General features: G+C 39.8%; 1 protein-coding gene across 3 annotated transcripts in view; it reads left to right on the forward strand.

Moving 5' to 3' along the window:
- The window catches only part of CERKL (ceramide kinase like), a 106937-nt gene that overhangs the window by 64331 nt on the left and 15492 nt on the right, over positions 1–27114 (forward strand). The window contains exons 3-5 of one of the 3 annotated variants that reach the window (XM_055308542.1): positions 12034–12165; positions 20167–20230; positions 26309–26451. The exons of 1 other annotated variant lie outside the window; for it this stretch is intronic. In XM_055308542.1, the coding sequence (XP_055164517.1) occupies positions 12034–12165; positions 20167–20230; positions 26309–26451 (339 nt within the window). The remainder of the gene's footprint in view (positions 1–12033; positions 12166–20166; positions 20231–26308; positions 26452–27114) is intronic. One more of the 3 variants, XM_055308543.1, reaches the window with a different exon arrangement.

A 27114-nucleotide genomic window follows, 5' to 3' on the forward strand; every position in this document is an offset into this window, starting at 1 on the left:
ACCTGGTCCATACTGAACTTTTCCCCATGTTTTATTTCTTTCTTTTTTTAAATATTTTATTTATTCATGAGAGAGAGAGAGAGAGAGAGAGAGGGAGGGAGGCAGAGGGAGAAGCAGGCTCCCTGCAGGGAGCCCGATGTGGGACTCAATTCCAGGATTCCAGGATCACGTCCTGGGCTTAAGGCTGTGCTAAACCACTGAGACACCCGGGCTGCCCTTCCCCATTTTTGTTTTCTTTCTTTTCTTTTCTTTAGATTTATTTATTTATTTATTCATGATAGACACAGATAGAGAGAGGCAGAGACACAGGCAGAGGGAGAAGCAGGCTGCATGCAGGGAGCCCGATGTGGGACTCAATCCAGGGACTCAAGGATTGTGCCCTGGGCCAAAGGCAAATGCTAAACTGCTGAGCCACCCAGGGATCCCCTTCCCCATGTTTTCTAAAGTGACTTTTATAGCTGATTTGTACCAACTAGTGTCCAATCAAGGATCACTCGCCAAATTAAGTATATTTAAACTAGAACACTGAACACTAGAACACTCCTCATTTAAAAAGTTCTGACATTGATTTATGGAAAAGATGAGGTTATCCTGTAGATATTTTACTGTGCATAAGGAACACTGAGAAAGCCTATTTAAATATAGATTCCTGGTCCCCATTCCCAGAAATTCTGATTCAGTGGGTCTGGTGTGGGCCTTTCTACTGAAGCTCTAAGTGCTGCTAGGTTGTCATTCTGAAGACCACTTTGAGCAGTACTGTTGCACCGCTGTCTGATTGCTTCTTGGTGGTATCGTTTAACTTGTTCTTCTATTCCCTTTATTACCCATAAACTAGATTTCTAATCTAAAGGCTTAATTAGGTTCATATTGAGCAAGAATACTTCATAAGTGGTACTGAGTACTTCATATTGCATTATCTCAGGTGGTATGTAATGTCTGGCTATCCCATGATTAGGGTGGATAAGATAGATTCCCCAAGGCTAAGATTGATCTCTAAGTCAAAGAGGTGACAGCTTGATATCTTCATTGTAACTTTTTTTTTTAAGAGCAAAAGAGAGCAAGGGGACAGCATGAGAGCAGGGAATGGAGGGTTAGAGGCAGAGGGAGAGAGAGAGAATTGTAAGCAGGCCCCATGTTCGGTGCAGAGCCTGATGCAGAGTTCAGTGTCACGACCCTGAGATCATGACCTGAGCTGAATCCAAGAGTTGGACACTTAACGGACTGAATCACCCAAGTGCCCCTCCATTGTAATATTTCTATTTGAAACTAGTATATAATTGTTGACTGGTATTCAGGGGCCAGGGAGAGCATTTAATTCTCAATAAATACTTAATGGCTTTAACATCTATTATCTAAGTAAGGGAGATCATGGAGATTTTTGTATTTAATCATTCTCTCTAAATTAGTGCTATTATTTTATAAAAAAGGATGTTTTTTCTTCTCTTGGTACTATTCGTTACCCATAAACATAGTACTTACTAAAGAGGCAGGACAAATGTATAATTAGTTTTTTTTAAATCTTTTTTTCTTTAAAGATTTTATTTATTCATGAGAGACACACAGAGAGAGGCAGAGACACAGGCAGAGGGAGAAGCAGGCTCCATGGAGGGAGCCTGACGTGGGACTCGATCCCGGATCTCCAGGATCAGGCCCTGGGTGGAAAGCAGTGCTAAACCACTGAGCCACCCGGGCTGCCCTAATTAGTTATTTTTAATTACCAATTTACTCTGAAAATTTTCTAACTGGAGCAGATGGAAAAAAGGAAGTTCTTATTTAGTGAAATAGGAAAGACTATGGTTAGATAGACCCCATTTGGTAGGGGAATTCAATTTCAAATTTGAAGATGTTAACTTTGAGATGTCTATTAGACATATGTATTAATTAGAGTTCAGCTGTATAAAACATAACATACTCTATTTTAAATAAAAGGCTGTAATGTGCAGGTAATATGATGAAAGGATTAGAGGAGAAGGGTCTATTAAATCAGATATACTGGTGGCCTACAACTGTGGCTGCGTTCCCTCCTTCCCTCCTTTCTTTCCTTCCTTCCTTCCTTCCCTTCCTCCCTCCTTCCCTCCTTCCTTCCCTCCCTCCCTCCCTCCCCCTTCATATGTAGCATCATGAGACAATTTCTATGGCCAGTAAACTAAGGGAAGTAAATGGATTCTTCATGTTACGATGGAAACGAGCTACTGACACATTACAGACCCATCCAAGTGTTACTGAAAGATAAGTAAGGAAAATCCTTGTGGTGGACAGAATTTCAGACAGTTGATACTAATGATTAAGGAGTGAAGTCTAGAGAGTTAGGTGCATATTAAGCCTGGACCGTGGTTAAGAGCCTGGTAAGAGCCTGCCAAATAGGAACTTGGAAAAAAAAAATTACAAGGTTGATGACAAGGACAGATGAGATATAAGGATATAATTGGTCTTCATAGAATAAGAACAGAATATGAGATTTGTGTTTTTTATAAATGCTCACCAAAGAGCATTTATTTCAAGAAGATCTAATTTGGTAGGCGAGGTACTCTATTCTACAGGTGTCAGTCAGCATCTTTAAAAAGCAACCCTGGGGCGGGGGGCAGGCTTAGTTGGTTATGTGTCTGCCTTCAACTCAGGTCATGATCTCAGGGTCCTGGGAGGGATCAAGCCCTGCATCAGGCTCCCTGCTCATGCTCATGCTTTCTCTCTCTCAAATAAATAAAATCCTTTAAAAAAATAATAAAAGCAACCCTAGGGCTTGCACAATGAGCACAAAGTGGCCTTCATGCAGAGATGGGGGAAATACATGGTTTTAATTAATTAATTAATTAAAGATTTTATTTATCCATTCATGAGAGACACAGAGACAGAGGGAGAGGCAGAGACACAGGCAGAGGGAGAAGCAGGCTCCATGCAGGGAGCCTGACGCGGGACTGGATCCTGCGTCTCCAGGATCAGGCCCTGGGCTGAAGGCGGCGCTAAACCGCTGGGCCACCAGGGCTGCCCAAATACATGGTTTTAACAATAAGAACTTCTGCTCCCCGAGACTGACGTGACTCGTATTATTGCTGAATACTCTGCCTGCAAACAGGCCTTGAGCCTGGGTATGGCTCTGTATCTTAGAGTGACTGGTCAACCAATTGGTGACAGGTTGATCACATTGGAGTCCATCTATTGTGGAAAGTTAGTAGTTAGGCCTCATTGCTCTGAATGTTTGCGTTAGATATGGATTTGAATTTCCTGTCCACCATGTTTCTGACAGCACTACCATCTGTAACCTTCCTAAATACCTTGTTCAGTGAATTGACATTCTGTACTACTTTTGATCAAGGGACTCATTTATATCAAAAGAAGTGAAGCAGTTGGCTGACAGGTTTGCTAGTCTTACCGTGTTTCCTGTTGTATTACGTTGTATTCCACCCAGGAGACAAAATTTCATGAAATTCAAGTAGTTTTTAGTTCTATAAACAGAATACATGGGTCTATGAACCAAGTAGTGAAGATATGTGTTATTTCTTAGCATCACCTCCAATGACCCACTCAAAAAATTTTTGTTTCCTGCCCCTATAACTCTGAACTCAGCTGATTTAGAAATGTTATATGAGAGAAGGATACTTTCACATGGGAATATGACAGTGGTTCAGTTGAATTGGACATTGAGAATTACCTGGCTACGTTACTGAACCATACGACTGAACCAACAAATGGGAAAAAAAAAAAAAAAAAAAGAAGTTGCTCTGCTGGCAAAGGTGATCAGTTCTAATTATCAGTTGCTACTACTCCTCATAAGAGGACAGTGTCTAAATGCAGCAGGGAACCTGGACTGCCTCCTAGGAGAAGGATGAAGCAAATGAGTCCATTGTCTAGGAAAATAAAAATGGCCAAACTGACTCTAGAAGACCTAGAAAGTCTAAACAAACTACCACCAAGGCAACAACTTTTTTGGTACTCTTAAAAAATAAAAAACAAAAACATTGATTCTGATATTTTCACAGAAATCTCTACCATACCATTAAGGAGCAGGAAACTTTGATACTCTTTAAGCCATTGGAGAGCATAGAAAAAAAGGAAAACTCTCAGATTATATTTATAGAGCTTGTGTGAAATTGGTATCAACATCTGATGAAGCAAATCCAAAAAAGGAAAATTATAGATGGGTCTACTTGTGAATGAATGCCAAGCAATGCTTAATAATAAAAAAAACATGGACATGATGTCAACATTATAAAAATATTATCTCATTTTAAAGCCTACATGGAGAAATTTGAGGTATTCTCATTAAATTCTAAATATGGCACTGACATATGAATTGATCAGTAGACCTCAGGCTAAATGGTTTAGAAGAAATCCAAACACATTCAGAAATTTAATGTATCTAAAGGTGATATTTGAAATCTATAAGAGAAAGATTACCCAGTGAACGATGTTGGGACAGATGGACAGTCATCAAAAGAGTGAAGTCAAATTCCAATTTTATACTTCTATTAAAAGAAATTTTAGGTATGCTTAAATAAAAATATGAAATAGAGACCATAAAGCTATTAGAAAAATATAGTGGTTTTTTTGGTCACAAAAGGAAACTATTAAAAATAAAACCCAGAAACCTTTAAAAAAAAGTAAATATATCGGTGCGGAAAATTAAAACTCTCAGAAAAAAATCAAAAAGATCTTAGAGAAAATGACATAAATAAAAATTAAAAGCAGATGACACAGAAAAGTATTTGTAATTCATAGTTATGTAGTTATAATAATATATATTATTATAATTTATAATGTATAATATAATTACAATAAAAAGATTAATTTTCATATTTCAATAGGTTACTAATAAGGTTTTCAATAGGCTATTTGAATAAGGCTTAGCCTTATTTAAAAGGTCGATTTTTTTCTTTTTTTTTTTTCTCTTTCCAAAAGTGTGGCGATTTTTATTAAGAATAATCTTGGTCCTAAGAATAACACCCTCAATTGTGTAACACTTTCCATTAAAAAACAGTTATACAAGGGGAAGTACAAAAAAAATAAATTATAGTTTTATAAGGAAAGAATTAATTCTACAAGCTGACAGTTCATAGAAAAATAAGTCTCTTAAACATTTCAAAGTGTCTTAGCCTTTCTCATAAAAGGAGAAATGTAAATTGAAATTAGCATGAGATACAATATTTCTTTTCTCACATTGTCAAAGATCAGAAAGTCTGAAAACATTTGTGTTTTTAAGGGTATAAGAAAACAGGTTATTTTGTTTCTGGTGGAACGTAAATAGTTAGCAATAATAATAAACAAATTGAATGCTGACTGTGTGCTGTGGCACTTTCCAAGCACTTGCATTTGCTGGCTTAATCATCACAATTACCTTTTGTAGGAAGTACTCTTATTATCCTCATATTACCAGATGAGGAAATTGAAAAACAGAGAAATTGGACAAATAACCCAAAGTCACACCGCTGGTAAGTGAAAGAGCCAAGACTTAAGATCAATTACTTTGACTCCAGAATCCACTTTTTAGGGGTCACAACCCTAAACTGTTTCAAAATCAAGTAATGGGGGAATAGGATAAACTCTCAAGGGTACATACCCCTTGATTCAATAATTCTAGAAGTTTATCCTGCAGTGATATGCAAGTAGATGCAAAATGACATTCATTGCAGTTAAGGAAGACTGGAAACAACCTAAATAGACATTTGCAGGGGACTGGTTACTTACGTTGAAGTTCATCCATGCAAAATACTAGTCCACTTTGAATAAAGTAATAATCACACTCTACTAAAGTGATATGAAATCTTCTCCAAAAACAGTAAAAGGAAAAAAAAAAAAGCAAGACGCAGAATAATGGGTAGGGAAACTGCCTTCCATGTAAAAAGCTACAGAACATATACATGCATTTTTATATATGCATAGAACATTTCTGGAAGAATTCTTAAAGTGATGCCAGTGGTTGTCCCCTAGGAGGGAAACTGGATATCAAGGAATGAGCCGAAGACAGAGATTTTGAATTTTGACCCACGACAATGTGTCAGTCTGTACAGAAGACGACGGAGCATGTGATTCTCAAATATAGAACGTTTGGCCTGAGATCACTTGGTGAAGAGAATAACCCAGTGCCTCCGGCCGACTTAGGTTTAGATTCTGGCGCTGGCTGGTCTACCCAGAGGGACAGGGGCTTTGGAACTCTCCAGCTCGGGGCAACATTGCTCCACCCCCAGCTTGGGGACTGGCTGGAGGGGAAGTTCCTAGAGCCCTGTGTGCTTGGGTCTTGGGCAGGCCCCCACTCATAGGCCCCCCTTTCCAACCCCACCTGCTGCGAGCAGTGCTTCTTTCGGCCCATGTTACTGCCTAGGGCCCTTCATCGGCTGGGCTGCCATTCCTCTAAGGCTCTCTCTGGTTGCCCTCTAGCTCGACACCATCCCCCTGTCCTTAACTCCAGACACGATTTTATCCTACCCTGTGGAATCAATGGTCTGCCATTAGCAAAGTCTGTAGTTTCAACTACTTTCCTGGAGATTTTCTTGACCTCCTTGCTTCAATGGAGAGACCCAGCTCTCCACAAAGTTTTGAGCTTCCCCCAAAGGCCCCAAGTGGTGGGTCTTTTCTCTGTCATCCGTTTCAGACCATTGGTCCTGGAGGTGGGGTCACTGTCTTGATATCTTTCTTTCATCTCACTGCTCTTTTGAGACCATTTTCTCTCCTCTCTTAAAAAATCCTCATTTTTACAGCTCAGTCCCTAGACACCACTGGCTTAGTGCTGCTCATTGTGGTTCTGTGCAGACTATGGTTCATTCTTCATGCTCTGTGAAGATGTTAGTATCTGTCTCACTGTCATTCTCTACAACACTACTGCTGCCATAATTCTATATGTTTCTGTAGATGTTCTTTTAGTTTTTAGCTTCTTCTCCTGTAAAAATCTTGATCCTGCACTTCATTCCCCTCCCATAGTCATACTTTTAGAGCAGTGGTTCTCAAAGTGTGATCTCTGGACCAACAGCAGCAGCATCACCTGGAAATTTGTTATAAATGAATTTTCAGCCCCCCAAATTCCTGGGACTGGGATGCAGAAACCTGTGTTTCAAGAAGCCCTTCAGATGATTCTGATGCATATGCAGTTCATCAGGTTTTATTTTTATTTTTTTAAAGATTATTTATTCATGAGAGACACAGAGGGAGAAGCAGGCTTCCTGCAGGGAGCCTGATGCGGCGCTCGATCCCAGCACCCCGGGATCACGACCCAAGCCAAAGGCAGACACTCAACTGCTGAGCCACCCAGGTAGCCACCTCATCAGGTTTTTTATTATCCTTATTACCAATAACACAATTTCCCTTTCAAGCATCCTGCCCTTCCTGGGGCTCCTGACTATTGGCTTCTGTCTATCTAACTTATTTGATCTACTCTCTCAAAACCTAAAAATTTTCACCCCCTCCAGATCACAATTAATCGATTACATGTACCACTTTTTCATTAGTTCTTAACCCTTCTTGTGTTTTCACTTACCCCTTATCCAGCCACAATTTGATCTCTTTGACTATTCTCTTTCACATGACACATCTAAAGAGTAAACAAATCTTGTGAGCTCTCCCTTCAAAATATACCTGGAATCTAGCTTTTCTTCTACTTTCCACCTTACTCAATCCCACCTGGAACATCGCAGCTGTTCTTACTTCATCTGTCCTTGTACTTCCAGCATCTGCCTTCTGCATGGCAGCTTGAGTGATCCATTTAGCATCCAGGCTTATGTTGCTGTACTGCTCAGAAATCATCATGTTTCTCCTCTCACTCAGGACAAAAGCAGAGTACTTGTAAATCCCTGTGAGTGATCTGATCTTCCCTGTCCAGGAAGTCACTTCTATCTTTGTCCTCCCTCTCTCCCACTCTGAGGTTTCATTTTATCCTTAGAACTTACCACCACATGAGGTACTCTGAATTCCCTTATTATTTCTGGCCCTTGCCGTTGAAATGGAAGCTTCATGAAGGTAGAAGTTTGCTTGTTCACTGACAGAGCCTCAGCTTCTAGAACCCTGTCTGACAAATAGAGGCAGGCAGTCACCTGTGAATAAATGGAGGCCATTACTATCTATATGGCTGAAGGCAAACACTACCCTTTTTACTCATTCATCAAATATAGGATCATCTATTATATGCCCTGCTCTAAGGAGATAGAATGTGGAGGAAACCCTCAGAGTTTCAAGTTTCATATATGAGTATAAATAATAAATAGGTATAAAATGATAATAGTATAAGAATCAATATTGGAAAGTGTATGGACCTGTAAGAACAAATGATAAGGGAGCAAAGGCCTCGCTAAAGTCACAAAACCAAGGAGGCCATAAAAATCTTTGCCAAGGAAGTGATGACTAAGGTGAGATCAAAGCAAAGAGTAAAGGTTAATTGGACAAATGGTAACAAGAATAGGTGGGCCGACAGGGCTAAGCCGGTGCAATGGCCCTGTGATAGAGGGAGCGTGGCACGTTCAAGGGGCTGAATAAGGTAGAGAGAGGCTTGAGGAGGGAGCCTGAGGGAAGACGGGTTGGAGACTATTTTTTAATTTATTTTTATTTTTTTATTTTTTTAAAGATTTTATTTATTCATGATAGAGAGAGGAGAGACACAGGCAGAGGGAGAAGCAGGCTCCATACCGGGAGCCCAATGTAGGATTCGATCCCGGGACTCCAGGATCATGCCCTGGGCCAAAGGCAGGTGCTGAACCACTGAGCCACCTAGTGATCCCCAAGACTTTTTAATTATATCTCCTTTTTCCACCTGATGATGAACATCCTTAAAAAAAAAAATCTTGCTTTAGTTGATAGAAATCCCCCTTCTGATCTCTAAATAGCTATCAAGTTGCTACCTAATTTTCATATACTTAGAGTCTAGCTTCATAATCATCGTATTAAGAGCACCCAAAAGGAAAAAGATAAATGAGAAAATGACTACGTGCTCTGGTTAAAAAATATATATATTGGCTTTGTTGGTTTATGTTTTAAAAGGCCTCAGTTTAGTGGGATGTGTAAGGGATAGAACATTCGGATGAATTTATTGAATTTCTGTTGCTGCGGTTATAACGGAGGCCTAAGAATAAAATGAATTTGCTAAAATCCTTTTAGGAGATCTTGAGTAGTTTTAGCTTCTTCCTAAGGGGATTGTGGCCCAAAGGCTGAATGGGACACAGTGCGTACCCTTTCACACGTGTTTATTTATGGGCTATGAGCCTTCAGCTACAGCGTGCTTGTCCCCACAGGCCCCAAATGACTGTTCCTTATTTCCCAAAACTTACATTACCTGACCGTCATGAGGTAGGAGGAAGGGAAAGTAAAAGCCGGTTTTCATGATAACCTTTGAGGACTACCATTTGGCTCCTGGACACTGGCCATGCTGGGACCGCCTCTGCCCAAGAAATGAAGCAGGGTCTTTCCAGAAATACGCCGGGGAAGATAAACATAATCGGGATATTTTTTTTTGTTTGTTTTTAATTCTTAAAAAAATTCAAAATTTTTTTTTATAATTTGGATATTTGATTGGAGTCTGGGCCTCAAAAGTGTAGAATAAGTGTCTTGTCCTTGTTGTGTTTTCATGACAGTGGGCCCTAGATTGATCTGCTTCATCCTTCCTGGTTACAGGGCAGTCATCCTGTCCTTTATGGCAGTTTTTTCCTGATCCAGACTCAAACATGGCACTAATTGTCCTCTCCTCAGCCTCCCTTGATGGAGAATAGGCCCTCAGCTTTCTTTCACAGTATTGACAGTTTTTTAAAAGAACTTTAGGGAGTTATTTTGAGAATGCCCCCTCAACTAGGGTTTGTGTGATTGTCCTTTGAGCCTCATGCCCTTTGGGCCGCGGTGCCATGGAAGTACTGTGTCCTCGGTGCTACGTGTCACGTACTACAAAGTATCACAAGGCCTGTGTGTCCCTTTGAACATTAAGGGTGTGGTTAACTCTGATCACTTGACTAAGGCAGTGTCTGCTAGATTTCTCCATTGGAAATGTCCCTTTTTGCCCTTTGAAATGAGAACAATTAAGGGGGACAGAGTTAAAAATAAGTAAATAAAAATAAGTAAATAAAAATAAGTAAATATTTTGTTCCCTGTCACTGAGGGTGTTACCATCCATTGCTGATTCTTGCCTGACCCCATTATTAGCATAACGGGTAAAAATAGTGATTTTTCTAACTCTGTAATTTCCTCCATATTTATTAGATGTCATTCTACTGTAAGACAGGTTTTCCTTCTTCCCCTTAGTGTAATATAGTCTTTACTCCATTTCAGATGGTCCCAGGTTTGGCAGTAAAGGTTCCAAGGTATTGGGTCTTTCATCAGTTCTTTCTATGTAAGTGATACAGAAAATAGTTAATAGAGGCACACCGAGGAGAGTGGGCCTGAGGCCAGAGGGCTGAGTTCTGTTGGTGGAAGTTGTTAGGGAAAAAGTGGTCCTGAAATAAGCTTCAAAAGTGGGGCAGACCTTGGGGCGCCCGATGGGCTCCGTGCAGGAAGCATGCTGTCTCTGGATCTCAGGGTTGTGAGTTCAAGCCCCATGTTGGGCATGGGGCCTGCTGGACAGAAAAAAAAAAAAGTGGCAGGATTTTCAGAAATGGTGGTAAGAGGTGGAGTGGAAGGAAGAAACTAAGCGAGGGAAAGCCAGGCACGCCTGGCACCTGGCAGGTAACCCAGGGGTTCCAGAGCATCATGGGGAAGCCCACAGGGAACAGAAAGTCGTCTGCACTTCTGGGCCTCAGCTGGTCTCGCTGGGGGGCGGGGGGTGCAGTGTGAGGAAGGAGGGAATCCTGAGTCATGCAAGCGCTGGAGCCCAGGGCCTCTTCTCAGGAAGGCCTTGCCCTGGTCCCTGGAGGGGTGGGCTCCTCGGGGCTCCCCTGCACCTGGGGCCCTGCCTGCCCCTTAACAGGGCCCTTTAGCCCTGGGCTGTCTGTGTGTCCCACGGGCCTCCCTCCCTCAAAGCCCCAAGCACGGGTCGGAGCTGGTGGCCGAGGGCATGCTGGGGGGCGCGGGCCTGCCTGGGGGGTGCAGGCAGGGGGGGCCCCACTGATGGGGCATCGCGCCAGGTGTGGTGGGAGCGCTTTTGCTAAAAGCCCTTGCCAGCGAGCACTGGGTGTCACGCTCTGTGGGCAGAGCGCACTTCAACGATCTACAAACAAATACATGAATATTCCAATTAAAAAAAAAAAAAGCAGATGCTGGTCACTGCTTTCTTAGCCCTGAAGCACGGCCCCTGAGGCCGCAGCTGGCCTCCAAGGAAGGGTCCTTGGCGTTCTTGGGCCCCCTGTGCCTCCCGCACCTTCCCAACAGAAAATATGCTTTGCACCTGCTCCGCCCGGTTCTAGGGGAGCAGCACCTTGCAGCCCAGAAAGCCGCGGGATCAAATCTCGGCCCCAACTGGGAGGCCGAGACTCGCTGCCCCGGTTCCCGGGGGAAGGGTCCTTTCTCCCTGGCCCCCCTCCTTTCCAAGCTTGGACTTCGACCTACCCCTCGTTTTGGCTCCCTGCGTGCCTCACTCTGGGCGCTGGCCTTGACCCAGCCCTGCGTCCTCTGCTCCCCCCGGCTCAGCTGCAGGGCAGCCCCGGGGAGCCCCGAGGTCACCAGGGAGCCCAAGGTCACCGGGGAGCCTGAGGTCACCGGAGTGCCCAATTCGAATAAGGAGCATGTTCATCTTAGGAGTGGAAGGAGACCTTTCTGTCCTGTGCAGCTTATTGCTTTTTCCCTCCAGAAATAAATGCTAATGGACCATTTGACATTCTGTGCGTGATTTGGTAAACAGACGCGAACATTGCCTAACAACATTCACAAAGTTGCTTTCATCCACACTTTTCTGCATAAATGAAATGCTCCGTTAGAACTCATGATTTAAGAGGAATGGACCTGCTCAACTGCTAGGAAAATGTAAATGCTTCAAAATGCCATGTTTGGGGAAAACCCGTAAAAGAATTTCAAATAAAAACAGCAAATACTATTTAAATAGATGTATGACATTCTAACCGGACTTAGTGTATGGTTTTAAAGGAAAAAAAATGCTGATGAAGATTGTATAACTTTGTCTTTATGTTTTCCTCTTAGGTTTTTCAAATAGACCAAAGTCATTAAAAGTAATTCTTAACCCCCAAAGCCACAAAAAAGAAGCTACCCAGATCTATCACGAGAAGGTTGAGCCACTGTTGAGGGTTGCAGGAATAAAGACTGATGTTACAAGTAAGTCATTCTCACAATATGATTTTGCCATGAAAAAAAAATTCTACTTAAGGAAGCAAAACGACCTGTATGTGTTCTTAAGCCAAATCAAGGAAACCACCTGTAATATCTAAAGCTTTTTTTAATGTGCTTCCATAACCTACTACAGCTAACTCCAGTATTATCGTTTGTTTTCTTTATTGTGTTATTTTTATTCGAATGTCATTTTTTTCTTTAGTCCTTTTTTCAGACTTAAAAAATTATTAGGAGCCATTTCCAAGGGAGCTGAACACTTTTTGATATCTTCATCGAGATGTTGGCTATTTACACATTATTTCTGCAGTTTGGCAAGCAATTGATTTTTGCTCACTTTAAATGTTTGATGTCTTTCCATGGAATCCTTCATTAGGTGGTTTTTGTTCTGACTCTGACCCCTGCTGGTTAGGTCAAAACTAAGCACGTAACTGCTGGTTTAGATGAATTTAGAGAAGCCAGTAGCTTAAATTCATTGTCTAGATAAGGTGCTTAGGTTTGTGGGAGGAAAATAGAAATTTGCCGATGCTAAAGTTAATAGAAAGAAGATTAGTAAAATCCTTTTCAATTTTTTGAATTTGGTGACCAAATTCCTTTGTTTCCTTTGAGACTCTTATTTTTCCCAGGGGGGTGGACTGACAAGGAGGGTTGATGCTATCGAAAATCACAACCCCGGTGTGTCTGATTTTATTTCAATGAAGCTTCACGAACACACAGGGCAAATCTATAGTAAATTTAAATTGATGGAGAGTATTGCATAGTAAACCTGTTCAGGAGACAAAGCCAGAGTGTACTTGGTTGGATTCTCTAGTCTCATGTATAAATTCCTGAGGAAGGAATTCAGAGTGACCTGGTCTTACTCAGCTGAAACCAAGGGAGATAGGTCTCACAATATAAGGTTTGATGCCCTTACCTCATGACTTGAAGGATTGAGGTAGAAGGAAGTTCCTTAATGTTTTGTAAAGGTCAATCACCCCAAAAGGCATCTATTACAGTGGAGGTTCAAGAGAAACGACCATGAAAAATTCAGGAGGAATTTCTGATTAAGATAAAATTGTAGTGAGAAGTTAATATTTTAACTTTGGGCTTTTGGCTGACTTAGAGGAAATTTAAAAGGAAAAGGAGCAATTCAGATCTATCATTCCTTCCCACCGAAGATTCTGAAAGATTGGTGGGAAAAAAAAAAGTTTGAAGTTCGTATTAGGATGAGACCGTTAAAAGTGGAACAAACATATTGGCAAACATTATTTTGTTTCATTGATTTAATATTCAGAAGGTTTTTTTTTAATTTTTTCAGAACAGTTTTATGTAGATACTGCTATAGATCTTTCAGTTCAGGAAAGTCTTGTAGAATGCTTCGTGTTAAACACTCTGCAGAATGCAAGATGAATATGTCATCCTACCCGCTCATGTGGGGCTTTTAGTTATTTTGGGGATTCAAATAAATATACACATTCAAATATTTAATTAAATAAAAAATATATATTCAAATAACTATAATTGAATTCTGGTATTTCAGAGGATGATATTTTGATAAGAAGTTTCCAAAGTATTTGAACTAGACCGTTTTTGAAAAGTCAGAGGCAAACATGGTTTTCTGTGCATAAGCAGAAGAAGAAAAGTAAGGGAAGGCAAGCTAGCAAGCACGTACAAGTGGGGTGTGTGTGTGTGTGTTACCCATAATACCTTTGGAATTCTTTCATCAATTTGCTTTGGCTTCCTCAGTTTTGACTTCATCTTAAACTTGATCCTTTCCACCATCATAAGATTGTTGTCTTCAGATTAGATCCTCCTTCATTCGGACCAAGTAGGATGGAGAGAGGTGTGTGTGTGTGAGATCCAACATGCTTTAATACTGAACAAGGATTAAAATTTCTTCCTGTCAGTTTGCTGTATTGTGTGGGCCCAATGTGGAGCAATCACTCTCTTAAGACCCTTCCCATGGGCGGAAGTAGGACCCCCTTTTCCTGAAGGCTGAAAATACCTAAACTGAATTTGGGTTCTGTTAGGGAGGGGGAAAAACAAAACCAGGTCACAGTGGCTCTTGGGAAGGCTCCCAGCTATGTGCACTAGAGGAAGTGGAAATCCAGTTATGGATCGATGTTTATGCTACACTCAGTAGTTTACTGATCATGTATTGATCTGAGGTTGGTGTAAATTTTTATCATAGCCTTGCCATCTGGTTTAGCAGAAATGATTCTGCCAACAGCATAGAGATGAGGAAGGAAGACACAGAGCCTAGAAGAAAGGAGACGGGTACGTGAGGAAACCTGATGGGAGGCAGAGGAAATGATAAGAATGTGCTTGCTTTCTTTTGTATTGGAGAGAAACATTGTATGTCCTAGGGCTCTTTTTTCCCCTAAATTTGTAACTATTACTGAATATTATATTTAGTTAAACATAAAGTAAAATTAGCATATCACATTAAGCAAATTTAGAAATTTCTTATATATTTGTGCAGAATGGCTAATTATTAGCTGCCTAACACTCCTCCTACAGGCAAAATTATAAAATTGCATCTTTTGCGTATAAAACCATGTTAGTTATGTATGTTAGCTAAGTATTTATATTTTAAAAGTTTGCTATTTTGTGCCAAGGACTGAATAAACCCGTGGAGAGTTGAAAAGCTTTTGAATCTTTCTGCCTGCCTCATAGTGTGGTTCTGTCGTTTGAGTCAGGTGATATATTTGAAGCTACCTCGTATATTCTTAAGTGCCCTAGAAGGATGGTCATAATGCTGTGCATGTCTGTTTCATAAGAGATGTAATAGATTCAATTCACACCTTGAAAGAAAAAGATATGTGAAAGAGTAAAACTCATGTATTTTCTGCATGTCCAGCGTGACCATTATTTTAGCATATCTTGTGTGCATGGCTGAGTCTAAATGGAATATAAATTACATAATAAATTCTACATGATGATAAATTCACTAGGAGAAAGTGCTTATATAAATGAGGCAGGATTTTAAAAATTCTAGCTAGACATGTACACTTTAAAGGGTTTTTTCTATAAATTTATTTTAAGAATGAGTAGCAAAATTAATAGTTGCATTAAAAACAGGTAGAGGATCTGAATAGCTGTTTTCCCAAAGAAGACATACGGATGGCCAACAGGTACATGAAAAGGTGCTCAACGTCACTAATCATCAAGGAAATGCCGATCAAAAACACAGTGAAATGTATCACCTCGCATCTGTTAGGATGGCTATTACCAAAAAAGACAAGTGTTGGTGAGAATGTGGAGAGAAGGGAGCCCTCATGCACTGTTGGCCGGAATGTAAATAGGTGCAGCCACTGTGGAAAACAGTATGGAGGGTCCTCAAAAATTTAAAAATAAAACTACCTTATGATAACAGCAATTCCACTTCTGGGTATTTATCCAAAGGAGAAAAAAAAAAAAACCCACTAAATCAGAGATAGCTGCACTCCCATGTTTGTTGCAGCACTATTTACCACAGCCAAGCGGCCTAAGTGTCCATCAGTGGATGAATGGATAAAGAAGATGTGTGTGTCTGTATGTGTGTGATATACACACCCACGTACATACACGCATATACATACATGATGGAATATTATTTGGTCATAAAAAGAAGGAAATCCTGACATTTTAACAACATGAATGGACCTTGAGGGCATTATGGTAAGTGAAATAAGTCAGAGAAAGATAAATTACCGTCTGATCTCACTTATATGTGGAATCTTAAAAAAATAAAAAACAAAAACAGAAAGCAAACCTGCCACTGAACACATGGGTATAGAGAACGGGTTGGTTCTGTTCTCTGTATGGTTGCCAGAGGTGGGGAGTGGGAGAAATGAGTGAAGGGTGTCAGAAGGTATAAACTTCCAGTTTAAAAAAAAATAATCACCACATCAATAAAAACATACTTTTCATTTTGGTTACTGCTGAAACACTACTTCTGAATATAGATCGTGCATCTTTTGAAATACATGAGCTGAAGTTGCATCCCCCCTCCGCTACCATCACCAGGGTGGGATCTTCTCTAGTGTATCAGAAACACTTCTGGAAGAACTTAGAATGGAAGTTATTTTTTTCGAATAATGTATTGGCCCATGAATCGAAGGAGAACAGGCATGGGAAGCACAAGCTGGCATATGATACCATTTCTTTATCTTGCTCCTCAAACGGAGCGGGCTCTAGGATTTACATTGTTCACAAGGTGTGAGCGAGTTTCTGAGAGATCATAGATTCCTGGTATAATTTGTAGAACAATAAAATGAAAAAAGGCAACAGAGAGATCAAACTGGAAATAGCCGTAGAGGTTGTCTAGCTTAATTTCGCCCCCGTGGCGGAGTGTAGGTGTGGTTCAACTCCTGTGCGGTGAACTCTCAGCCTCTGCGTGGGTACCCCGTGGTGGTGTCTCCCGTGACTGGAGAGGACTGCTGGTCATTGAGGTCAGGGTCCCTGTGCCTTGTGCATATTAGAAAAGCCACCTTGCTTGTGCTAACTTATGTAAGGGTGTCCTTTTTGGGCTGATTCTGCCCAAGGCCGCCAACTTGTTGAGTTGGGTATCTTAGCTAGATTGCAAATGTATCTGCCCCTTTGGCCACATGCCTCTGCACAAGACATAAACCGCAGGGAGAACCAGTGAGCTGACATTTGCCTCCTTGTAATTTTTAGAGTCGATGCTCTCCTTTGTAGTAACGCAAAGTAAATGTGTCCCATCTTGTGGATAAGGCTCACCGAAAAGTTTGAAACAGATACTATGCCCTCTAATCTCCCCTGCTCATGATAGGCAATTCCATCTCCTTCAGTCAATTTTGGTGTTAACAAAGCGGCTAGACCTTATCATGCTCACCATCATTATCGTGGTCAAAGACACTTCTCTGAATTTAGCCTCCATCTCTGCCAATTTGGGGCCCATGGGACTGCCTCGTCACCAGATAATTTTTACTTCCCCTTTGGCCCTGATGGAATTGTCAAGAAAGTGAAGTTTGTTGCCAGCCTTTTGTTTCCCTCTTCTGATAGGATCATGAATTTAACTTTTGACACTTTGCCAAATCTCCTCTTGGAATTTTTTCTCTGGCTCTGTCTCCACTTAAAGCCTTCTCCCCTTGGAAATGCCTCTTGTTATTCTTGATCTTGCCCAGTACAATGCTAGGCAATTTGATAAAATTGAGTCACAAGAGATGCTAGTAGTCCAAGACATTATTTCTTTCCGATTTTACCTTCATGTTAGTAAAAATCTGGATAATACCTGTTCACACATCCTATCCAGCTATGGAGAGACTTCTGGATGAAAGTTTCTTTTTGTTATCCCTTAGATAATTGTGGATGTATATGGCCAATCCTGTTTCTAATGCTCAGATGTCAGAGTTAGGGCATTGTCTTTGGACAGTGAAGAGTCCTCAGTGGAAGTTATGTAGGAAAAGAATACGATTGAATGCCTGAGAAAGTCATTCTAGGGAGAGCAGGATAAAGGTTAAAGGGAGAGAAGAGACTATCATGCTGCCCACTTTTTTTTTTTAAATTTTTATTTATTTATGATAGTCACACACACAGAGAGAGAGAGGCAGAGACACAGGCAGAGGGAGAAGCAGGCTCCATGCACCGGGAGCCCGACGTGGGATTCGATCCAGGGTCTCCAGAATCGCGCCCTGGGCCAAAGGCAGGCGCCAAACCGCTGCACCACCCAGGGATCCCAATTTTCTTGTCTTGGGTAGCAAGGAATAGATGTTAGAACACAAAAAACAATATGTTTGAGAGGCAATAAGAAGGTGGAAATGACAGATTCCATTTGGAGCTTGCTAAGGCGGAAGTACCTATAGGATAGGAGAGAAAATGCCATCTTATCCCATTATCGAATTTTGTCCCCAGACCAAGAAATGTATCTTTCAGTCCAGATCTCAGCTGATTTTTGCCTCTGCCTGTTTCCTCATCAACATTCAGCGTCAACCTCAAGACCGTACTTTCCTCCAGTCTTGTCTTCCTGAGAAAGTAATATTTAAACTGGAAGGTTAGGGGATGGGTGGGGGAAGCCCAGCACTGGGAGCTGAGTTCAGAGCCTTGTAAAGAATGGAATCTCCAAATTTCCTGAATAGAAAGGGCATAGGGTGTCATTCTCCTCAGAAAAGGAAAGCAAGTGAAAAAAAAAAAAAGTAACCTTTTGAAACTGCATTTGCCTAGCAGTCTACTCTTTATGTTTATTTGGAGTGGGATGACGTGAATCTAGCTCTTTCTGACTCCAGGGCCCATAATATTCTAAATACATACTTCAGTTTCTTCTACTGTATCTGAGTAGTAGTCCAGATTGTTCTCTATCCTTTTTCCCTATGTTATTTTTCTTTATAATCACTTATCACTATTTCATATTGTGTATTCAGGTTTTAAAATTCGTGTCTAGTGTCTGCCTCCAGAGTGTGAGCTCCCTGAAGCCAAGGATTGCATTCCTTTTGTTCATTTTCCTCATATGTGTGATCAAGTTTCTCTCATCTTTTCTCTTTGTTCCCGGTCACTATCTTTTTTTTTTTTTTTTGCCTTTTCCAATGTCATTTTAAAAATCACCTTTCTTTGATAATGTGCATCAATATATCATCAAATTCCACCTGCAAGATCAAAGAAATAGAATATTATTTAAAATCTGTCCTAAATAAAAGTAGCTTTTAGTCATAGCCTAATTTTAAAGCTAATTTTGTATTGGATTTGGAAAGCTCGACCAAGGGAAGCTTTAGCATAAGAGCTAGATTTGTTAAAACTGATTCTCAGCATAAATATCTCTTCATAATGTCATGAAGTGTTTTCAGTGTGCGTATGTATCTAACATTTTATTTTGTATTTTTAAGGTTGCAACTACTTGCTGAGGTTTATAAATGGTCAACACAATCATTTATGATAACTTAACCTCCCGAGTTTATTAATATTAATATTTCATACTTAGTTTTCTCATAGCTTTCTTCTGATTAGAATTTAATATAGAGAAGTTTTATTCATGTGAATGTTAACAGCATTTGAATAAGCTTTGGGAGAATTACAATGTAATGCTACTGGATACAGAATGATTCTTTTAGACACCAAGACTAATAATTCTTAACAATATCTAAAAACATTGTAGGAAAAGCTTGAACCATGCTGGCACCAGGGACAGACAGGCATGAAAGATTAATGTAATCTTGCATATAATGATGCACATTCTTACACAAAAAATCCATCTGCAGTGTCATGTCAGTCAGCAGAAATCTTTGATGGGTGGATACAGCTGGGCTGTCTCTTCTGGCAACACTGCCCTAGAAAATGCTAAATGTGGTTGGGATGCTTGGTGCCATCTGCAGTGTGCCAGTTTATCCTGTCTCCACTGGCATTTACAATACTGCATAGGGCATCGTGATTGTAGAGACAGCGATAGGGAGTGACAGATTCATTTCCTCGGAGGATCCGGCTCTGGTGGGTCTGTGCCACCGTCCTCCTCGGCTTTGGGTCTGTCATCATTGGTGTTGGCTTGGCTTCATTATTTTCACATCCAGCTCCACCTCTTTTGAGTCTAGCAGTTCCAGATACACATTCTTCTAGTATGTAAATCTTACACTAACCTTTCAACTAATTTATTCATGTAAGGTTGCCAAAGCGATTTAACATTGACTGCTTGATGCCAGCTAATATGCCTTATTTCCAAAATACGGCTGCTCTTAGGCTTCTGATTTAAAGGAAATCTATCTTATTTATAATATCAGGAAGGGAACACTGAACAGACAGGCACCGAGATAAATGATCCTACTGCTACGTGAGGGATATCCCCAAATGACTTATGTAGTTGGAACAAATATATGACCCTCTTTTCCATAAAGCTATAAAACACGTCAGGCCAGTAACACTTAATCCTCTTTCCCATGATTAAAATATAAATATTCAAGAATAAATGTTGTTTTATGACCTAACCATATGTTTATCATATTAGTTTGCCAAACTAGTTAAAAAGTGTAGATCGTTGTTTAAAACTTTCACTTTTTTTTTTTTTTGGTTTTTGTTTTTTAATAGTCACAGAATATGAAGGGCATGCTCTGGCACTGCTTAAGGAATGTGAACTCCAGGAGTTTGATGGGTAGGTTATATTATCAATCTGTCTATGTCATATAGCTTATGTTATGAAATGTTTTCATTAGTTGTTAGCCACATATTTGGGAGTTAAAAATATTTCAGCATTTGCGGTGTATATGATTAGACTGTTCCATTCACATCTATGTAATAGCAGTTAATGATAAATATGGCATGGTCATCTACCTCTCAGGATTGGGCATAGGAAGACAAAAGGAGAAACCTGTAAGTACTGGGAAATCAAAGAGTATCACGTTCTGCTGACCTAATGTGCATCTTTAGTCCTTCATTCTTGGCTCTAACCATGTGAGTATCTAGAAAAGAAATGATGGGAGGTCACATGATATAACTATTGTGATGCTCTTTTGCAAATTTATTGATAGTGCTCATAGCTGCCTACTGGTTAATTTGGCTGTGATTGAGGGTAAATATTTTATAAAAACAAATATATTGGGGTGTCTGAGTGGCTCGGTTGGTTAAGCATCGGTCTTTGGCTCAGGTCATGATCTCAGGGTCCTGGGATGGAGCCCCGCGCTCCCTGCTCAGGGGGGAGTCTGCTTCTCCTTTGCCTCTGCTCCTTACCCCCTACTCCCTGCTTGTGTTCATGCTCTCTCTCAAATGAATAAATAAAATCTTTTAAAAATATGTAAATATTATTTCCAGTATAAAAAAAAGATGCTAGTTTTAATTCTTTTATAATTTAGTGGCTACTAGTTAAGTGTGTTATCCACACTAGACATTGGAAACTGTTGCTTGCAATACATTATTATGTAGAAATTGTTCACTGTCATGCAAGCATTGGAGGCAAGTGATGTACTGTAATAACCATTTTTTAAAATTTATTTATTTATGATAGAGAGAAAGAGAGAGAGAGAGAGAGAGAGAGAGAGAGAGAGAGAGAGAGAGGCAGACATAGGCAGAGGGAGAAGCAGGCTCCATGCACCGGGAGCCCGATGTGGGATTCGATCCCGGGTCTCCAGGATCGCGCCCTGGGCCAAAGGCAGGCGCCAAACTGCTGCGCCACCCAGGGATCCCCTGTAATAACCATTTTTAAAAAGTAGGCAAATCAGTTTGTTAAAGTGATGGATTGATGTGTAAGACAAAAACATTATCTTAGGGAAGGTTTTTCCAAGGGTTGATATTTCAGGGTTTTAAAAAGTGGCAAGCATGTGAGTTATTTGTGTCACACGGTAATGGGCTGAAAACAAAACATAATATCAGGAAGGACAGTTGTGTCTTTGAACTGTAGAGCGAAAGACTTTGTTCTTCCCAAAGAACTATTAGAATATTTTTAGGAAGGAAAGTGATGCAATCAAAATGGAGTGCTAACAGGGTAATTTTCCCAGAAATGCTTAATATTTTTTGATTAAAAAAACAGTATTAGTGAGTTAAGAAGAGAGTGTTTGATAAGTAAAAACCGAACTTTTCAAAAAGGAATCTGAGAGGAGCAAATCTAGATGGCAACGTTATATAAATATTGAGGATGAAGAATATGAGGTAGGAGATTACTTAAAAGCTTTATATTTAAAGCTAGACAGATTGATTAACAGGCTACATTTGGCAAATTATCTTGTAAGTATACAATTTAAGAAAAGTATTTGGGGGAATCATGCCCACCAGCTATTGCATTAATACGCTGCATAGTCCTGAAACACAGCTTATGAGTATGTAAGTGTGGTGGTATTGCAAATAAGTCCTTTCTTCAAAACGTGATTATATAAATAATGAGGATAACAGATATCATAGATATGAGACCTGGCCTTGCCCATCAGCATTTTGAAGTGTTCCACCAAATGTGGTATGTATAAATAAGTTCCATTGGTAATTATACTGTGTAAGGATCAAGAAAAATTTTGCAGAGGGGCGCTTGGGTAGCTCAGTTGGTTAAGCAGCTGCCTTCAGCTCAGATCATGATCTTGGAGTCCCGGGATCAATGCCTGCATCAGGCTCCCTGCTCAGCAAAGCGTCTGCTTCTCCTTCTTCCTCTTCCCCTTTCCACCACTGTGATTTAGCTGTTTCTGAATTCCACAGCATGCTAATTTATTTAGGACTTATAATAATTTAAAAAATTTCTATGGAAAATCTATTTTCTAAGATTCCTTAAATATCTCATTAATTTTCATGGGCCCAGTTTTTCTACTGGAAGCTGGGAAAACTTAGTAAAATGGTTATTTTAAATCACTCCACTTGGAATTACGTAAATAAGTATATGGGGAGAACAATGGAAACTTATTTTCTTTAGACACTTTAGAAGAATAGTGCTTTGTACAAATTTTGTTTTTTAGATTCCACATATGTGTGAAATCATATTTATCTTTCTCTAACTTACTTAGTATAATACTCTCTAGGTCCTTGCGTGTTGCAAATGGCAAGATAGAACAGGTTGGTGGTTGCTGGAGAGGAGGAGGTTTGGGTGGGTGAAATGAGAGAAGGAAATCAAGAGGTACAAGACCTCCAGTTATAAATAAGTCATAGGAACATAATGTACAGCATGACCATTATAGTCGATAATATATAGCATATTTCCTGGTTTCCCAACTTGTTCAAAGAGTGGTTCTTGGAGCACTTTTTGAGGAATAGGTACAAATGATTCAAGGTTGGGATGAACTACCCCCCAGATTCTATGGTCTTTTGATGAGAGAGGGGATTCCTTCAAGAATTTGGGCCTGAAGCATTTCTGCCTGACTCAAGTGGAGCTATTGATAGGGTGGGATTGAAAGGTTTTTAGACACAGACTAGAGAGTTTAAGATCCAAGAAATATTTTGTGTATACTATTTAATAAAGCAAAGTGGTTTAGTTACTGTTACTTAGCACGTAACCTAAATGTTACTTGCTAAGATTTAGGAATTTTTAATGAGTTACATGTTTGTTTCTGTGAAGATATATTGTGACCAAAAAGCAAACAGGAACACATCTATCATTACTCAAGATGGCAGTTGTGCAAATCCACTGTGTTCTAGTGAACACTCAGAGACCCATTGCTAAAAATTGTAGGAGTGTCACTTTTCATTTGCCCCTGATTTTTACTATGCACCGTTAGAAAGTTTTGTAAAGGCAAAGAAAAGAGTATTATCAGGTATAGAGACTCGAAGTGGTAACAGTTGAATTTACAAGTGTGGACATGGTTAAGTTAATCTATGCTCTTATGAAGTTATAAACATACTAATATTTTCTCGGTTTTGTTTCAAGGTGGTTTTTTTTTATTTGTTGAATTACAATTTTTCCTTTCTTTTTAAAAATTGCACCATTACCTAGACCCACACTGACTCAGATGTTATCTGACTACCACTGACATCTGATCACATTGACCACATTATCTGTATTACTAAATAAGGCATTTAAAATAAAAAAGCACCTCTTTTCAAGAAAGAAAAAGTTTAAATCAAATCCTAGTGACATATTAAACATTTCAAAGATGATATTGGCTTGTAGACAAAGAAACACCAATTTAAAAATTATAGAAAGAGAAATTTTATGAAGAGAAGTAACGTATTGGCCTCTAGTTGTACTTTTCCAGACGGAATCATTGTATTTGGAGTCATGGCAAGAAGGAGTTTACTTTTTCTGAAAATATAAGATGTACCATATGCCAAGGAATAGTTACTCTAAGATTCATGTTTTAGGGTAACTCTCAAGTGTGGTTATTAACACATAATGTTGTGGGTGTTTGTTTGCTTTTCCTTTTCTTGTGACATCCAGACTCTTGTGATATGTTTGCATTAAGTACATCCCTTCGGTTGAGTAACTATTCCTGGAGGTGATCTTGATGATACAATAGTTATCAACATGAGTATATTTTTTTTCTTAACACATTTCATCCCACAGTGATTCCACTGGTAAACTGATTTTCAAAATAATAAACCTCTCATAAGGTGATTTTCATTAGGTTTCACATATAGGAAAGGATTAGAACACATGGAATAGTGGTAGTGCAGCCTCTAAGGTGGAATTGTGATGTTTCCAGTCCTTCTGTCACTTGTTATGTAATGACCTTGAACAACTTATCTAATCTTTCTTTGCCTTAGTTTCCTAACTTGAAATTGAAGGTAAAAGTATCCATTGCATATAGATATTGTCTAAATTAAATGAGTTAATACAGGAGAGTGCCGAGAACAGTACCTGGTACATAGTGATTTTTCACTAAATGTTACTTGATGGTTGTAATTATAGTTTGTTAAAGTTTGAAAGTAAAATAGAAGGTATTATGACAAAAACTCAAAGGCTTTTGTAGCAGAGTATGTTCACAGAGGAGCCATCTCTATCAATTCCAGGAAACACTATGCAGGATCTCAGGGTTTAGATGTTGCCATACTAAGTGGAAAAGCCAAGTTCTTCTGGGCCAAGTTAGATGTTTTGTTGGATGACTTTACGTGCTCCTTTTAGATCACACACACACCCCAGCAGGTAGGAAAGGGCATGAATTTGATCATTACAATGAAGTTCATTGAATGTTTGCAAATCTCCGTGATATTTGAAATCCTATAGACAAGGTTCACATCAAACCTTGGTTTCTCCACTTATATGAAGATGAGGCTAATGCCTGCTTTGCAGAATTCTTAGGATGTAATAGAAAAGAACCAATGTATTATCTGACATAAAGTCAACCCTCAGTAGGTACAGTCACTTCTTTCTGAGTCAGTGGCCACATTAGGTACCCCTAGAACCACTTCAGACATCAAATTACCTGGGTCTATCCTATGTCCTGGAGTCCCTTATACCTAGGGGGGACCTGGGCCTGCCAGGCTGTGTGCAGCCGTAGGGCTGAACCTCAGATGTGTGCAGGGGTTGGGAGGCTGAGAGCAAGGTGAGGGGGGTTGATGGACCCTCAGGCTCTGTATTCACCAATGTCCAGAGCTTCCTAAACTTCAGAAACTATTTGAAACCTGGTGATCGGGGCACCCAGTGGTGCAGTCAGTTGAACGTCCGACTCTTGGTTTTGGCTCAGGTCTGATCTCAGGGTCTTGAGATCGAGCCCTACCTCAGGCTCTTGCTGAGTGTGGGATCTGCTTGGGTTTCTTTCTCCCTCTACCTCATCCCTTCCCTCCTGCTCTCTCTCTAAAATAAATAAATAAACCTTAATATAAATAAAACCACCTGTTCATGGTCCATAGGCTTTGTTTGGCATAGAGAGGTTTTTAAATATTTTGAATGCGAGTGGATAAAATGGCTCACCCAAAAGTCAGAATCTGTGGCTCCTCTAGAGAAATCAGAGGATGAAAAAAATCTGTGGAAAAATCTAGGCCTGCCTCCCAGATGATATGAGTGGGCTGAGCGGAGAATCTGTTCCTCCTTTAGACTCAGCATTGCTCTTCTGTTTCTGCTGGGCCCTTACAGACCTTGAGTTATGACACCTGCTTCCAAATACACAAAGTCTTCCTCCTTTTGGATAAATTAATATGATTTTGCTCCTTCAGATTATTTTGTATCTTTTAAATACAAATCATTATGAAACAAATTTCTGAAATCTTATACGTTACTTTCATGAAGTCCTACCACCACCTCTACTACAGTCCACTTACGAGGTCTTAAAAAAATTGTGAGCAGTACTGACTAGAGTCAAGAGTGGTATCAATAACTTTCATAGTGCCATGTAGCAGTCATGTCCAAAAGACAAAAGACAGTTCAAGTTTGCAATTACTCTATATACTAATGATAAATAGCTTTAAAGTTTCATAGTTTACATAACTTTTACAGCTGTCTGTCTTTTTGGAGCTATGTTGAAAATTAGCAGTTGGTTAAATGAATTGCACATGACTACTAATATAAACAAATTGAGAACAATATACTTTTGGATATTAGCAGAGCAGAGCGCAGGCCGATGTGAAAGAACATGTTCAGATGTTATAATGCTTCTTAACCCACTGAAAACCATTTTGTCCACGGGGTATCGTGTAGGTATTGTATTTGGGAAGTAAACTTTACCAGTGCGGAAAACTTCTTACTCATTGACACTTGCTAAAGTGTTGCAAGGGGCATGTAAGTACCATTCACATGAATATATAAGATGACTATTTCGAAGTTGAGATTTCATGGATTATTACCAATTAGTTTAAAGAGTTGCATTCTTAATTTCTTGTTTTCTAGTGTCGTCTGTGTTGGTGGAGATGGATCTGCCAGTGAAGTTGCACATGCTTTGCTTCTTAGAGCCCAGAAGAATGCTGGGAAAGAAACAGAGAGCATTCTCACCCCTGTCCGAGCACAGCTTCCACTTGGGTTAATACCAGCAGGCAAGCAAGGGGCCGTGGATTTGCTAACTGGAACCTCTCCTCCTGTCTTTCTCCTATTTCCTAACCTAGACAGTATAACACAGAGTTAAATGCACAGACTTTGAATCTGAAAGAACCAAGTTTGGCATCTCTGCTAAGCAAATGTGAGACTTTGGACAAGTTATTTAATTTCTTTGAGCCTCATTTTTCTCATCTGTAAAAAAAAAAAGATACACATATAGTCATCTCATTATAAGGCTTTTGTTGTATTAGATGGTATCTGTGGAGGACTTGATGCATAGTTAAATATTCAACAAATGGGATTATTATTATTCTGTCTTCCAATATAAAGGTCTAATGATCACACAGTACCAGGTATGAAATTTCAAAACAAGGCCACTCACAAGCTGCTCACAATGTCATGCGGTAACTCTCAGAGTACAAATAGAGAATAGATAACCTTGAGTATCAGAGTACAGATAGATATGTATTATCTGTTTATATGAGTATAAATAGATAACCTTGAGTTGAGAATGCCAAAAAAATTCATCGTAACTGCTGTATTGCCAGCGGCTGGGATAGAACGTGACACAGTGAATGCTCAACGAAGTTTATCAAGTGAACGAATGTATAGAAAACATTATAGAGCAAGTATAATGCTCTAACATTATAGAGCAAGTTGAA

Source organism: Nyctereutes procyonoides, unplaced genomic scaffold, assembly GCF_905146905.1.
Source record: "Nyctereutes procyonoides isolate TBG_1078 unplaced genomic scaffold, NYPRO_anot_genome, whole genome shotgun sequence".
NCBI lineage: Eukaryota > Metazoa > Chordata > Mammalia > Carnivora > Canidae > Nyctereutes > Nyctereutes procyonoides.